We start from the raw sequence: 16,617 nt of genomic DNA on the forward strand, positions 1-16,617 counted from the left end.
TATAAATATTCTCAGCAATTTTCTAATAGGCATTAATTATAGTAATAGTGGAAATTGGAGGATTACCAAAATCGAATACTTTATAACTGTTTCGTAAAAAAATGAAATAAATTCTCTTTAAATGCTATATGCACAAAAAAATAGTTATATTCTCAGCAATTTTTTATACTCTGTACATGAAATGTACAAGAGTATATTAGGTTTGCGGGAGCTGAAAAATGTAACAGGCAGAAGGAGGCGTGGCAGACCCCACAAAGTATATATATTCTTGATCAGCATGACGAGACGAGTCGATCTAGCCCTGTCTGTCTGTCTGTCTGTCTGTCTGTCCGTCTGTCCGTCTGTCCGTCCGTATGAACACCTGGATCTCAGAGACTATAAGAGATAGAGACACCAAATTTTGCACAAAGATGCGTTATGTGTGTATTCTATACGAGTTTGTTTTATTTTTTTGATTTTCCCCCCCACTTCCCCCCTATGGGGGTTTTCCCGATTTTCCATTCGTATAATCGCCTATATCTCGGAGACTATAAGACCTAGGAACACCAAATTTTAGTCCCAGATGCCTTATGTGAATACGCAGAAAATGTATATTTTGGAATTCCCCTCCCTCCCCCCTCTACCCCGCAAATCGTAACTCCCGTAATTCTTGGAATTTCGAACTAAAATTTTGGAAATACCCCCAGTTGGTTATTATGTGTCCGTATGCCAAATTTCATTATGATAGACCGATTTAACAAGAAGTTATAGCCATAAATATATTTGCTGATGCAGCGCTGCTGCAGCGCTGCTCAAGCGCTGCCCGCGGCTGTTGTTGATGTTGCTGTTTGGTTGACTGCGAAAATGCTTACACAGACACGAATAGATGCGCATAGGCATACATACACTCACACAGACGCAATTGCTATGTAAATGCGCAATTATACACCCTTTACGTGAGTTCGAATACCGAGAGAGGTAAAATCGATCAAATTTTTTTTTTTATTTTCTTAATTTTTTTATTTTCTATAATTATTGTAAACATATGTACAGAGTATTTCAAAGTCGGGACACCCGACTTTAGCTTTTTTACTTGTTTTCTAATAGTCATTAATATAGTGAATATTGGATATTGGAGGATTACCAAAATCGAATACTTAATTTTAAAAAAAGCATGAGTCGTATATGGAACCATACAAACAGAAAGTAATTTTCAATGTGATCAGAGAATAAATTAATATTTTGCGTACAAATCCGTTTCTTTTTTAAATATAAAGTCGTGCAAGTTAATTTATTTCAGTCAAATTATTTGTCTGTAGTTTAAAACATTTCTAAATATTAGAATTTTAACAACATTCCAGCTAGCTAAGCATAGAGGAGAATATTTGTTTGTGGAACTTTAAGGCAAATTTAAATAATGTTTTGGAAACAGGCTAACCCGATTTTCGATAAATAGCCAACAGCTTGAATTGCTTAAGGTTAAAGGGCTTTATTATAACCGAATTGATAACCGAATATAAAATATAAATTTGCGATGATTTAGAGGTTAAACAATTTACTATTTCTACAAACACTCCAGTCCGAGTCTACATACACTCCAGTCCGAGGGAGACAGCTGATAATTCATATTTCAAGCTAATAAATTAGGGTGTAATTACGTCCAGCGACACACTACAGAAACCGTCTAGCATTAATACAATAAAATAATTATTTAAAAAAAAACTGAATAAGATCTCAATAATTATTGTTAGCTCCTTAAGAAAATAGGTGGAGATGCACTAAATAAATAAACAATGTATAAAAAAGAGAACGTCCAAAACTTCTTTCCATTTTTTTAATTCGCTTTAATCGCTTGTTTTGCAAACTTGTTCAAATTCGCTTTCTTCAGCTGAAGAATTGTGAGCCTGTGCAATACTCAGTACAATATTTGAAGCTAACGAACATTAGGAGTTTTGTCGGGTGTACATCTTCCGAGTCTGATGCTGATGCTGTTCCCGCTTGTGCCTTTTCTATTTCTGTTTCTGTTTCGGTCTCTGGGTGATGGGTGATGACGAGGCGTTGATGGCCACTGCCAATGGCGAATGTGGAACGTCACATGAGCGCTTGATTAGGGTGAATTAATGGTCATGTAAGGTGGATTATGCGATTGAATACGAAAATAATTACATTTGAAATTCGATATGCTGCCAAATGGCACACACATGCAGGTGGGCGGTGGTGCGTTCGCTCGCATGTGTGTGTGTGTGCGTATGTGTGCGTATGTGTGCGTATGTGTGTGATTAATGATGTGATGAGCCGCCTTGTGTCCTTGCTTTGATTTCGCTAAACGTTTCTGCATCCCCACCTCTCTCTCGCCCTTTCCCTTTGCAGATGCTGCGCTCGCCTTTAGCATAAGCAGATTGGTCAAGACTGAACACCTGACAGCCGTGGCAGCGGCCGCAGCAGCCGCCGCCGCGCTGAAGCCTCCCCAGCATCCACATCCGCATTCGCATTCGCATCCGCCAACCCAGACGACGACTATGACGACAACGACGACGCCCATCGTCGAGGACAACAATAATTCCATCGCGATGCTGAGCAAAAACCATCAAATACTCCAACGCAAGCTGACGCCCTACGTGGTCAGTGCCAGTGAGCAGCTGCGTCAATCGCGCTCCCGTTCCAGGTCGCGTAGTCCAGCCTCACGCAGCAGCTCCCCCATCGACATGGACGATGCAGACAGCCGGCACGAGCGTCCTTCCCTGCACTCGCGCTCTCGCTCCCACAGTCGTTCCAGCAGCTCTTCCGTTGAGCTGGAGGTGGACTCGCCACCGGGCAGTCCCAGCATCAGCTCGCCCAGCGCCGCCTCCGAGCTGCTCATCACCACGAGCACCATACAAAAGAATTCGGATTTGTTCTCGGTGTCGGCGTTGTTGCGCCGCGATGAGCCACAGAAGCGAGCGGCACGCAGTCCTCCAGTCAGCTTGTCCACCAGCACGCTAACACTGCCCGCCAATCCCCTGGAGGCCATGCGGCAAAGCTACCCGCCCAACTACGATGCGCCCATGTTTCAGCGTCCGCTCTTCTCGCCCGCGCTGCCCTTCTTCGCTGCCTTCGCCTTCCATCAAGGCCAACAACAGCAACAGCAATCCGGACTGGGCGCCAGGTAGGAACATTTTTATAATTATAGCAAGAGTGTTGCCAAAAATTTATATAGTGAAGTATATAATTATCCATGAATAGCAGAGAACCAGAGAACAGATTGAAGCCTAGCTTATATTGTTTTGTACTCGAATAAAGTACGAACTAATTGCAGACTCGTAAATTATTTATTAAATATTATACATTTTTTTAGGCAATAGCAAAAAGTTTTCATATTTAAATCCATTGAATACGAAATATTCGTGGGTTCCACTTTCACGGAGATTTATTTTTGCTATTTATGTGAAAATAAAATAATTGCTTTTTTAAAACAATTTGAGACCATTGCCTGTTTTGAACTAAAGAAAATAAGGGAGAAAATATAACCTGCTTGATATATTAGCTTTTTTTAAAACAAACATAATTTCAAACCATTGCCATTCTTGAACTATAGAAAATAAAAATAAAAAAGAAAATAAATTTGAAAATATAACCTGCTTGATATATTAGAGGTAGCTGTAAATATATATAAAAAGGATTGATAAATTAAAAACAATTAAATATATAGAGGATTTTGTCTATTTAATATTTTTATTATCTTTTAAAGTCGGTTTTCTGAGCAACTTTAGCTTCTTTTAGCGAAAATGTAGCTTTCTTTTTAAACAGCAGTTGGCAACACTCTCTGGCTATTAGTCTAATGAAATGCCAGTCTAATTCTCTCCCCCCATCTCTCTCTCTCTCTTCTCGCTCTTTCTCTGTTGTGAACATTAGCTACCATCCCGCCTCACAGGAAGATCTCTTTAGGCTGCGCAGCTTGATGGTGCCACTGCAGTCTGGCCAGAATGGAGCGAGTGCCGCGGCTGCGGCGGCTGCTGCTGCTGCCGCCTCGGTGGGCGTTCCACCCAGTGCTGGACACTTGGGTCTGCCACATGCGCCACATTTGCACTTCCATCATATGGCCGCCAAGTGGCCGGGCCTGCACCAATTCAGCGACCTGTACTCGTGCATGAAGTGCGAGAAGATGTTCTCCACGCCCCACGGCCTCGAGGTGCACTCGCGCCGCACTCACCATGGCAAGAAGCCCTACGCCTGCGAGCTGTGCAACAAGACCTTCGGCCATGAGGTCAGCCTCAGTCAGCACAGGTATGTGAAGCACTGAGACCACAAACATTTGGTCCGTCCGCAGAGTACTTTGCATTCCTAATGAGCTGGCGAATGGGAGGCGCGGCTTGGGACAGTTTTGCGTTACTTAATTTAGTTAAAAAGGCGGATTTGCACTGTCTGTACTGGACGGACATTGTCCAGACCGAATGTTTGCTTTGTGGTTGTATTTAAAATTCTAGTGTCCTGCCACAGGTCGTCCTTTTGTTCCGAGCACCTGTGGGAATTGTGGGGGCCACACTTTAATTACCGGCACTTGTTTTTCATGTGTGTGTTCTGTGTGTGTGTGTAGCGTTTTTGTTGCCGTTTTCTAACTTGGCCAACTGGGCTGCGCTTCATTTGTCCATTCTCAGGGCGGTGCATAATGTGGAGAAGGTCTTCGAGTGTAAACAATGTGGCAAACGATTCAAACGTTCCAGCACGCTCTCCACCCATCTGCTCATTCACAGCGATACGCGGCCTTATCCCTGCAGCTACTGCGGCAAGCGATTCCATCAAAAGAGTGATATGAAGAAACACACCTATATACATACGGGTAAGTTTTCCTTAACATAGAATAAAGAACTGAATCTGAATTTTTATAATGTGGTTCGAAGCTCCCGAGCGGAATGATAATTTGAAATATTAAAGCAGTAAAGAAAGATTGGAGATGGTGTAAAGTTTAGTTTCTAAGATAAGTTTTTGCTGAGAATAATAATCGGTAAACAACATTATAGTTTTAAATACTGCTTGAAAATTAGAAATAAAATTTAATAAGGAGCAGTTAATCCAGAATTATTGCAAATTGTTCAAAAATAATAAGTATGATTTATCCTATAAGATAATTTATTATTTGTGGATTCACAAATATTTCGGTTTGGCATAATTCGATAGTAAATAATAACCAAATTTGAAAAATCAATCGGGAGCTATAATTTTCGTCATCATTTTACTATTTTAAAGACCTTTATTCTTCGGTTGACATACTTATATAATCAAAATCATTGACATTAAATTCAATGAGAAATATAGTATTCTTGGACTTTATCAACTATAAATTAAGAGCTTCTCTGGAGGACAGCAGCACATTATCTTAACATTGTATCCAATTGTAGAAATAGCCTTAAGGAACGCTCTGGCCTTTCATTTCACTAACATTACTCATCTAAAATCAGTTTCTTTGAATTGAGACTGAAACAATATCCAAATCGAATGGCATTTCTTATACCAATGGAAGTTTCTTAGTATCTCTTGCTTTCGTTCCCTCCATCTAGTTGACCAAATTTTTACATTTAACGCGTCGTTACCACAAATCCACATAGACCTAGTTTCATGGCCTGATTACAACTTTCGCTTTGTAAATTTCTCTTTAATAATGTCGCTGTCTATAAAAGGGGCGGCGAGCATTTTCGAGTATAATTTTAAAAATCCCGACCATAAACACAAATGGGAGACATAACCAGGAAGGAACGCCATTAAAGTGCACAGAGCAAGCCACCACTACCACCAAAGCCAAGCCACAGTCATAAAGTCCCCATCTACGGCTAGAGCTGGCGCGACAACAACAACAATAACAAGAATAAGAACAAGAACAATAAATGCCGAAGAGCGGGTGCAAAAAATGAAGCAGACGATAAGCTTCAGCGGACGAGAGAGCTTACAACTAAGAATGCGCTCTGAAAAAAGCAAAAGAGAGAGAGAGAGAGAGAGAGAAATAGCCCACTTACGCACACTAGTTCAACTCACCCGCATACACAGGCACAAGCAGCTGATAAGAGACAGTGGAGGACTAAGGCGGGCGGTAATGTCGCAATGCTACACACATACATACAAATGTGTGTATGAAGAAAAACTTGGCGAGGCATTGGAAAGACGTGGAGTAGAGAAATATAGTATATATGGTAGATACGACCACAGATACAGATACACACACACACACAGATACACACCCACACACATGCACAGGCTCGCGAACTGAGTGGCAAAGCTGAGCAACGCCTTTGTGTGAGAGCGAGCAGTGACGATGACGACAACGACGCACACAGTCGCAGCGGACAAGGCAGAGAAATCACAGCCAACCAATGAAAAATTTAGTCAAGAGATTTTGATTTTCTGTTTTATACGCGCGCACACACACGAATAACAAATACGAACACACTCTCATGCATCGATGGCGCGTTGTGTGCGTAAATAACTGAGTGTGTGTGTGTGTATAAGAATATTGTGTATAAAGATACACCCCAATGACCAAAGCTTTGCCAAAAACAAAAATGCCGACGCTAAAAATCGTGCCGCCATTGCAATTCAACTCCAAAGGCATCGATTTCAGCAATAACTTTGTTTTTTATAGTTAAATACACATAGTAGTAGGAACATAAAACTACATTTATTAGCAACATAAATAGCATTTCGTCCTCCATATTGCAAAACATGCCTTCCTTCAAAAGTTCGAAAGTTTCAAAGATGAAAAATCACTTTACTTGGTTTCTAAAAATGCCATAGCTTTTCTTACGTGCTGTTTAGCAATTTAAAACGTTAAAAATGTGTTTTATTTAAAATGAATTTAATTGAATATAAATCTCATTTATTTAAAGATTAAATTTAAACATATTCACTTCTTTACAAAATCAACCTCATCATAAATGAATTAATTAATCGTCAAGTTTATTTAAGAAATTTAATGATTGTCCACGATGAACAGTTTTAAATAAAAGCACTCTGCTAATAAAAATCTTTACAAAATGTAAAATATTGACAAATTTTTACGCTAACGTTTTAAATGACGGCGTAATTTTGATAATTATTATCTTCAAATTGTTTTTAAATTTGGAATGAAAATAAATAAGTACTCTGTTCGGAAACCTGAAACTTCTATCAAGCCCGTATGCTCTTCAAATTGTTTTTGAATATGTGATGAAAAATGAATAATTTGTTTTGGTACTCTGTTTGGAAACTTTGTGACTTCTATCGAGCCTGTACAATCTAAATCCTGACAATCTATGCACAAACTAAACAGACAAGTCTTTTATGTTAAGCAAATTCCCACTTATATACATACATTTTACTCAATTATGAGTCACCTACTCATAGATTTACGTGCTTTTTGAAAGTTGTTAAATAATTTTAACAACTTAATTTTGTCTCTAGAAAGTGTTGTACTATAATCATTAATTTTTTATTAAATTAATCAATTTTAATTGGGTTGTATGCACAAATTTATAAAAAGGTTTCTTAAATAGAACAGGAATTATAACTACATTTTCTTTTCGTGTTTATATCGAAATATTTTATTAATGAAATAGTTGCTATAAAATGCAATGAAAATTTCTAAATAAAGTAGCTATCTAGAAATAAATCTTGCACAAAGACTCCAAAAACGATGCGTCTAATTGCTTATTTAAATTCTTGTCCATCGGTATGTTGCTCAATTTTTCGTCATTTAACCATAAAGAATTAAATTCGGGCCGCTTTGAAATACACTCTTCACCAAAAACGTGCAGAACTCAAGATATTTGCTCTTTTTTCTAAGTTTCGAGTGTAGCTTCATTCCTTCTCGAATAACTTCTAAAATTTTGCTGCTTCTCTTCAAATCAGTTTGCAAATTGCAAGTATAATAACCTCTAATAAGCAGCCATTGCCAAACTCAGACAAGCACTCCCCCTATTAAGTGGCAGCCATATTTAGTGTCTGGCTAAATCAGTGGAAGGCAACTTGCCACACACGCACACACACACAGGCTACATACTAAGACACAAAACACACACAAATATTCCAGACATTTTTATCGTTCGCCGTCTTCGATTTAGAACGCACTGCTTTCCCCATATCTATGGTCCTGCTGCCTGCCCCAAGCTTCGCACAACCAAAGTGCCAGTTAGTTTTACGCTGCTGCTCCAGCTATTTGCCTCCTGCTTCCGCCTTCTCACTACTCCTTGCTTGCCACATGTGCTGGCTCCCATTGACGTTTCAGGATTTGCTCTACTGTTTGCCTTTAGTTTCGTCTTGGCCGCATTTAACGCTTGCATCTCGTTTTCGTTTTCCTTATGGCCGTGCTTAATTTTCTTTCACCGCCCCATTTCTTCTTTCTTGCTTCTTCTACTTCTTCTTCTTCTGCGTGTCTGTCGCTGGCAATAACCAGAAGCAGCAGATTTTCTTTTTTCACATTGATGTGATTTGCCTTTTACATTTTTTCATTCGCTTCCGCATTTATTTTTGGACTGCGCTTTATATCCTTTTGCCTGCTTTTTTCGTTTTCTGTTTTTTTTTTTTTGCTGGCACGTTTGGCTGTTTTGCTCGAAGTTTAGATTTCTCTTTATTCGTATGTATTTGTGTTTGTATTTATGCGCCATAAAAGGCGAGGAAATAAATTTTTTAGATATTTTTCTGCTTGCCGCTTTTTACTCATTCACAGATTTATTCATGACTACGGTTTGTCTCTCGACTTTCATGCCCACTTTGCTTTGCTTTTAAGTGTTGAGGTGTTGGTGTTTTTCTTATTTCTGTTTTCACAGTTTTTGTTGCTCTGAATAAACAAATCAATATTTTCGGCATTTAAGTGTTTAAACGAAACCGAAAACTCTTTAAGATTTGAAGCAGCTTTTAAAAGGGAATGAAATGGGAAAATGGGGAAAACTACTGAATACTTAAAGTTATTTGAAAAGCTAATACAAAAATGCAGGCAATCATAAAAATTGTTGCCTGACTAATGCAGTAATTTCCAGGCGAAAATAAGGAAGGCAGCGGATGAGGCTTTAAATAACATTTTTGTGGCAAGGCAGGCGGTTTTAAAATCCTTGCAGGCATCCATTAACTACTAAGAAGTTTTACTAAGCTATGCGTCGAGAAACAGCGCAGATCCTTTAAGACATCATTAAATATATAGGAATATTGCGAAAACTATTAAGATATCTCCCAAGATAAGCCCCAAAGATCTTAAAAGTCGCAAATTGTGATAAATACATATCTGATAACTTTAACTGACGCTGGAAAACTCTTTAAATTGTGTTTAATCCTTTATTAAAGGAGGATTTAAATAATGTATAATAGCAAAATGTTATCAACATTGACAAATTTAGCAGCACATTTTCAATTCAACAATTTTCCATCTAAACTAAGACAAGAAAATCAAATCCGATGTTCAGTTTGGTTAAAAGATAAAATCAATTTGCCCGACCACGTTGCGTATGCGTTTTTATTTCTTTTCTCACAACAGTGCGTGCCTGAGGAAATAAAGAAGATGGAAAAAAGGAAAGAGTGAAGGAAGAAAATGGAAGTTTATTTAAGCAAAAAGCAAATAGCTTGAGCATGAAGCGTGTTGAATGAAAAGGATTTGCTGCAACCACACACACACACACACACGTACACACAAAGCAGCAGCAGCAGCAGCAGTCGTTGAAATAAAATATTAGAAGAGTAAGAGAAACCAGCGCAGAAGAAAGCAAAGATTTAAAAGAATTTCCACAATGTGATGCAATAAAAATCCTTGAAATCTCCACATACAGCTGCCTTCACATCCCATCCACCGTCCCCACACCAATCCTGTTCCCCCCACCAGCCAGCCAGCCAGCCACCCACAACAATCTTGCACATAAGCCGTCTGGCTGTACAGTATATATCTCTGGGAGAACTGTCGACTTTGCCGACGGACGACCGACGGGATTTTTGGGTCTCGTTAGTGCTCGTCGCTCGTTTGCTGTGATAAATAATAAAAGCTGCTCTATAATCTCTGCGACTACGTGACGTTATTTGTGCCGATAGTGCACGAACGTGCCCCGAGCAACGCCAACAACAACAATGTCAGCAACAGCAAACACCAACAACAACAACAACAACAATAGCTGAGCAAGCGCTGAAGGGTTCACGCACAACATTTTCGCCAGGCATGCTCCGTGTGGCGCATCTGGAGAGTCAGAGCCGGAGTCGGAGTCGGAGTCAGACATAGTGCCTTAGCTTTCGCATGACTACTCAAATTTTGTTGCTGCTACTATTGCTGTTAAGTTGGCAGGCGGCTCCCCTTTGCTGCCCCACCCACCTCCATTCTGGCCACGACTGCCTTTGCATGAGCCGCGGGAGCAAAAGTTGAATCAGAGCACATCCCAACGGTCGAATGTTTCACAATCACGTCGCTGCAATTCCATTATGTACTCTGCTTCTGCTTCTTCTTATTCTTCTTCTACTTATTCTTCTGCTTTACATGGCACCCCGAACACAACTGAGTCTCTATATATGTGCATATATACTTAGTGTCTGTTTTATATACATACATATATACATACATTGGAGGCACCTCCACTGTCACTCATCCTCCAGAGCCTTTACAAGTTAGCTTACTTTTCCGTTTTTCCAGCCCTCCACTAGTATGTGTGTGTGTGTGTGTGTGTGTGTGTGTGTATGTCTGTAGAGTGTTCTTTATGTACCTACCGATGGCGCATGTAACTGACTCTAATCTCTATCTATATAGTAGAAGGGCAAAGCCATAGATAAGCCTACATTTTGAGCACCAACACTATAAATATAAATATATGTACACACAAATTATAAGAAACATATAGTAGGAGTACTCTATGTATATAGAATAGTCGTTATATAGAGCATGTTTCGAAATCAAAGTGACAACCTTGACTGCGACTTAGCAAAATACTTGTACGACTGCAATGTTAAGTACATTTACTGATTTATTATTTCTTAAGGATTTAAACAGGTCTTCGTTTTTTTCCTGAACATACCCAGTCTTTTCTTCGCTTTTATGAAGAAATGCAATGATTTATATTGAAAATGCCTTTTCCATGTTGGCTTATCCTAGTCGTTCGAGTAAAGCAGACTTGAACCTTGCAAACTATTGAAAATTGAACGGAAGCTATTGTGTTGGTACCTACAAGTATGTCCCGAAAATTCTTGCTGGGATTATCAAAATTATTCTGCAATGCGCATTTATTAAACATTTTTCGGATTGGGTCTTAACATTTGATATTGATTTTATGGATCATCTGTTGCTTTTCTTTCAAGTAAATAATCGGGACATTAATTACGTTTATTTTTGCATTTAACATACAGTTTTATCCGTGGTTTCAACATTAAACAAAATAGTAACCCCACTTTCGTTTGCCACCTTACTTAACACAACTTCTAATTATAAATCTTGCATCAAGGAAAACTCATAGGACTCTCTTAACGGTATCTCGGTATTCACATTCACTCCTAAGCGGGATAAGTTTTTGGTTTTGACTTGATGTTCTCATAGTTATAGCATTTTTAAGGGTCAGGCGACAATGCTTTCTTGTTTTTCCATATAAGCTCATTATTTAGAATTAAAATTCCCTCCACTATTTACTTTTTTATTAAGTTTGTTTGGTCAGACGACTATGCTTTCTTTTTTTCCTTATAACTCATAATTTAAAATTAAAATTGCCTCTTCTATTTACTTTTTTATTGGGTTGGCTTGGTCTAATATAATTTCCGACCACAGTCGCCTATGAATCGGAACGTAGATAATGACAACCTCAATTTCTTGATTCAGGGAGAATTTTAAATAACACATATAGCTATGAAGATTGTTTACGATATTCCTTAAAAGTAAAATATAAATTCTGAATCTGCTTGTGCTTTCTACATCCCAAGGAGAATTATTAGTCAGGCAGCAAAGAAATTGAACATAAAAATATCTTAAGTAAAAATGTAGTCTTTTCTTTAAGCTTAGAATTTAATCTTTCTCATTAGCATAACATTCTTTATTCACTTTAGGTGTAGTTTCAAGAGAAATCAACTATATGACCAAATACGAGTCCACAGCGATCACTCACTCATACATACTATATGTTCCACTCCAGTTGTCACATTATCTTTGCACTTAAATACAAAATTGATGATAATGGTTTTGCCATAGACTTCATTGATTTCTCAACGAATCTTTGCCATTTTAATTTGGCTAATCCCGCTGCTTAAAATCAACACTAATCGCAATCTAAAAGTTGACTCCATTTGCTTTGCGAAATAGCTTAATGACTCGAATGATAATAATTAGGAAGCAGCGGCGCCGTTGCGACAAAATCGATTAAAATGTCCAACGGAAAGCAAAAGAGCCCACATACCAAGCTCGGTCTCTCAGATTTGATTACAAATGAGACGTTGATAATGGAAATAACCATAAAAGAGTCATAAAATGGCGAAACAAAAAAGCGTTTCAAAATTAAAGTCGAGAGGAAATGCTCAGAAAAATCTGTAATGAAAATTTAACAATTCGCAAAAGTGCAATAAATTCCATACACAAAATAAAAGCGTAGAATAAAAAGTGGGGGTGCCAGGAGATAGAAGCGAACACTTTAAGAGATTTTTTCAACAATTTGTGTGAGCATTTTCCGCTTTAAATGGAAAACCGCAAACACCACACAGATGAACCAAAAAGTTGAAAATTTAAAAACTGCTTCTGGGGGATGGCGCGCTGGCGGAGAGGCTGGGGCGAGGGGACAGGTCCTGCGGTTATTGTAGACGACGCCATCGCCATTGCCAGCACCAAGGCTTGTTGTGCTCATGCTCCCTGTGACTTACACCACACACACATACACACACACACGCACACACACATTAATATAGACACACATACATATGTAAGCTGCATGGCATTCATTGTTCCTGGGGGTTTGTCTGACAGTTTTTGCGAAGAACGATGGGTGTTGGGTGTTTCGGGCGCTGCAAGTGTGTATGTGTGTGTGCGTGCTGTCCTGAGGGTGGCAGCCATGCTGTGTATATGTCCAAGACTCTGTAAAGTTTCCATCGAACTAAAGAATGTTGCAAACCACATACTATATTGTAAAAATCAGGCGTGTCATTATATTTGTGTGATTGTTCTTGGTCTGCAACATTGCAATCCAAAGTAAACCATAAACAAATATTACAAATTCAAATCAGTTCAATAAGTACACTGCTGCTCAACTAAATACTTATGTACACGGTTTTATTGGGACACCGTTTTTGTAAATAAAGGTAAATCAACTTATTTTCTTATTTTATTTACAAACAATGCAGTCGATGTAAAAGAAAAAAAAAATAGAGAACTTAAGCTACATAAAACTAAATAAACAAAAAAACATTTAAAAATGACAAAAATATCTAAAAACGAATCCAACATGATGGGGGAATTTTATTTGCCAAACGGCCAGCTATGCCCCGATTCACAGAAATATAGCAATAAAAGATAAAAGAAAACAAATTAAAATTTAAAAATCAGGAAATTATAGGAGTACTACCAAAGAACTGAATTATTTGGATATGATTGTGGAGAAATAAGAGGATTTAAAAGTAAAGTTAATATAGTTTTATATAAATAAATAGTTTTTGTAAATAAAGGAAAATCAACTTAAAATGAATTATAGGAGTTCTACCAAAGAACTGGAACTATTTGGATATGTTTTTGGAGAAAAAGGAGGATTCAAAAGTAAAGTTAATATAGTTTTTTATAAAAATAAATAACTCAATCAAAAGTCACTTAATATTTGACTCGAAAGTAAAGTTTAGAACGAAACAAATTGTTTAATTGAATAAGCAGCGTTCGGTATTATTAGAAGACAATGTAACCCTGATCACACGTTTAATCGCATCAAAAAACTCAACAAATCTATGGACGGTTTAATCACTAGGAAATTGAAAAGCGTTTAGGTTTCTATGCCTATCTCATTATTATTTAGGGTGATATAGGTTGGAATATATTAATATTGAATATACTGAAATATGACAGATTGATTTTTAAAGTTTCATAAATATATTTTTCGATTACTTTAAATAAAATGGCTTTCATTTTGAAATAATTGTGTGTAGAGCAATATGTTCTAAATATTGTTAGAGTACCAGATTGACAGTTCAAGATACGTATATTTAAAGTGAAAACTCCCTTAACGGAAACCTTTTTTTTATTCGGACATTCTCTTCGGCGGACACTTTTTCTAAAACATTCGATCGTTTTATAAAGTATTTAAGTATCCCCTTGGGCGGACAAAAAGTGGCCGAACGTAAGAGTCCGGCCAAGAGAGTTTTCATTGTACTTTCTTAGGATGTTAACGGATCAAGCAAGCAATTAATTTATTTTATTTTTTAAATGCTATCATAATTATAACTACAACTGTTTTTCCTGTTCCTTACCGTTCCAGGTGAGAAGCCGCACAAGTGTCAGGTGTGTGGCAAGGCGTTTAGTCAGAGCTCCAACCTGATAACGCACTCCCGCAAGCACACTGGCTACAAGCCCTTCTCGTGCAAGCTCTGCCACAAGGCGTTCCAGCGCAAGGTGGACTTGCGACGTCACAAGGAGACGCAGCACACGGACTTGCGGGTGCACTTGGGAAAAGTGGACTTCATGTCTGCCGCAGCCGCTGCAGCAGCAGCTGAGTTGGGCTCCGTTGCAGCCATGGGCCTGAGCGGTGCGCCACACGCGGCACAACAACAGCAGCATCAACAACAACAACAACAACAACAGCAACAACAGCAGCAGCAGCAGCAGCAACAACAACAAGTACAGCCGCCGCCACCACCACAAGGTCAGCCTTTGGTGTCCACAACGACGCCGACGGCGCAGCTGAGCTCGTTGAATTGCCAGAAGGTGTCACTGCTGGTATAACAATAACAACAACAACAACAACAGACAATTCTCACTAGCCACAACAATTGTGCAATAGATGACGTCACAAGTCGCCGTCACCCAATTCTATTCTCCGCCGCCCGATAAAATTGCCGGCAGCGATATAAATTCAATAAGAAATAGACAACAACGAAAATGAAAAGCGAAATAAAACTAAAGAAGAAGATTGTAAAAACCAAAGTTTCCATTGTTGCCAAAAAGAAAATCCAAAAACAAAAAACTAACCAAAGACAAAAGCTAAGAAATAACCAAGCAAATAAATTAATTCACGAAACAAATTCAAGCTCTCTCCTCCACCAGAAAAAAAAGCTATATTCCCCCCTGCCTTCCTCATCCTTCTTTCCTTTGTTCATTTGTAAGATATATTCCTATATATATTTATGTATGTGCGTGTGTATGTGTGTGCCTGTATCTCTCTCGATGTGCGTGGAAAACTGCAATTGAAACTCGGAAAACTCCTGTAAATGTAACAACTACAACAACAAGAATAACAGCAACAACCAAAATTATTAAGCATTCTAATTGATGGGAAAGGAAGGTTTAAAAATAAATCCTACTAACCACAAGCGTAAATCAAATTAACTTCAAACAATAAATCACATAAATATGCAACTACAATTAATGCATTATTGTAAAATGTAATTAAAAACTTGTTCCACGTTTTCGCTTCTAGTTAGTTGTGAAATTTTAAACGCTGTATTATGCAAATATTTTGATATTATATCATTCCAATGAATTTAGTCTAATTAATAAATTTTTAACTTATTTATACATACTTACATATATATGTAAAAAAATAAAAACAAAATACAACAAATTAAATAAATCTATTTTTATTCTTAATGTTTAAAAAAAAACAAAACCAACTAAATACTATAGGTATTAAGTATTCTTATGTTTTCAAAATAAATTCAATTTATTTAGCAAAACTTAAACAAAAACAACTAATTATGTGTGTGTTGGATTTATATTCATCTGATTTATATTATTTTCTATACAAGCAACGAATTCCTTAAGTGTGGGGTGTATCTTCTGCTGTAAGTCTTATACTTTTTTCTTCTTTCTAGCATATTCCCCAATGGCTCGTTTGTTGAAAATATTTTAATTAATAAATTATGTATAAAATTATGAACAGAGCTGATCCAATATTGTTGATTTTTAAAATCCCCCTGCATGAGTCCACTAGAAAAGACGAGAGTTTATCTTCAACTATATGGGCTGGTCCATATAGTAATTTCTTTTTGATTGATGGTCGATAAATTGGATTCTTTTTACAAAATTAATAATATTGGTTTATTCGAAAGAGCAAGCAATTCCTTTATTTATGGAACATGTTTGCATTGTGTGGCTGCCCTAAAAAGCTTCTTAGTAGTGCATCCTGTTTCTAGTTTCTTGTTCTGACTAATGCCTTGCTCGATATTCGCCTTAAGGGCGAATGAATTGTTAATGGATTGTTTGCATAACATCGCTTCTATATGGCACCCCATTAACAAAATTCTAATGGCATCAAATCGAAGCAACTATTGCCGAACTGGGTGCTCAAAATCTCTCTTTCCAGAGCTATCAAAAACTATCTTTCGCCTTCATTACAGCCTTAGATGTTTTAAGATATTTGTCATGGCTCTTAAGAAAATGTCTAAAAGGCCCTATTTAACCATACCTTGCATTTTTGAAGCCGCATTTCGTTCAATTGCAGCGCATTATGTGGCTTCAAAACTGAGAAACTAATTTTTAAAGAAACAGATACATACAAA

General features: G+C 37.8%; 1 protein-coding gene across 1 annotated transcript in view; it reads left to right on the forward strand.

Moving 5' to 3' along the window:
• Nucleotides 1–14,611, forward strand: part of LOC115626048 (zinc finger protein sens) — a gene marked incomplete at its 3' end in the record, with an annotated part of 32,338 nt that extends 17,727 nt beyond the window's left edge. The window contains exons 2-5 of the mRNA XM_030521300.1: nucleotides 2,350–3,124; nucleotides 3,871–4,242; nucleotides 4,614–4,795; nucleotides 14,379–14,611. Of these exons, the coding sequence (XP_030377160.1) occupies nucleotides 2,350–3,124; nucleotides 3,871–4,242; nucleotides 4,614–4,795; nucleotides 14,379–14,611 (1,562 nt within the window). The remainder of the gene's footprint in view (nucleotides 1–2,349; nucleotides 3,125–3,870; nucleotides 4,243–4,613; nucleotides 4,796–14,378) is intronic.
• Nucleotides 14,612–16,617: the final 2,006 nt, after the last annotated feature.

This window comes from Scaptodrosophila lebanonensis, unplaced genomic scaffold (assembly GCF_003285725.1).
Source record: "Scaptodrosophila lebanonensis strain 11010-0011.00,11010-0021.00 unplaced genomic scaffold, SlebRS2 tig00000080-arrow-pilon, whole genome shotgun sequence".
Classification (NCBI taxonomy): Eukaryota; Metazoa; Arthropoda; class Insecta; order Diptera; family Drosophilidae; genus Scaptodrosophila; species Scaptodrosophila lebanonensis.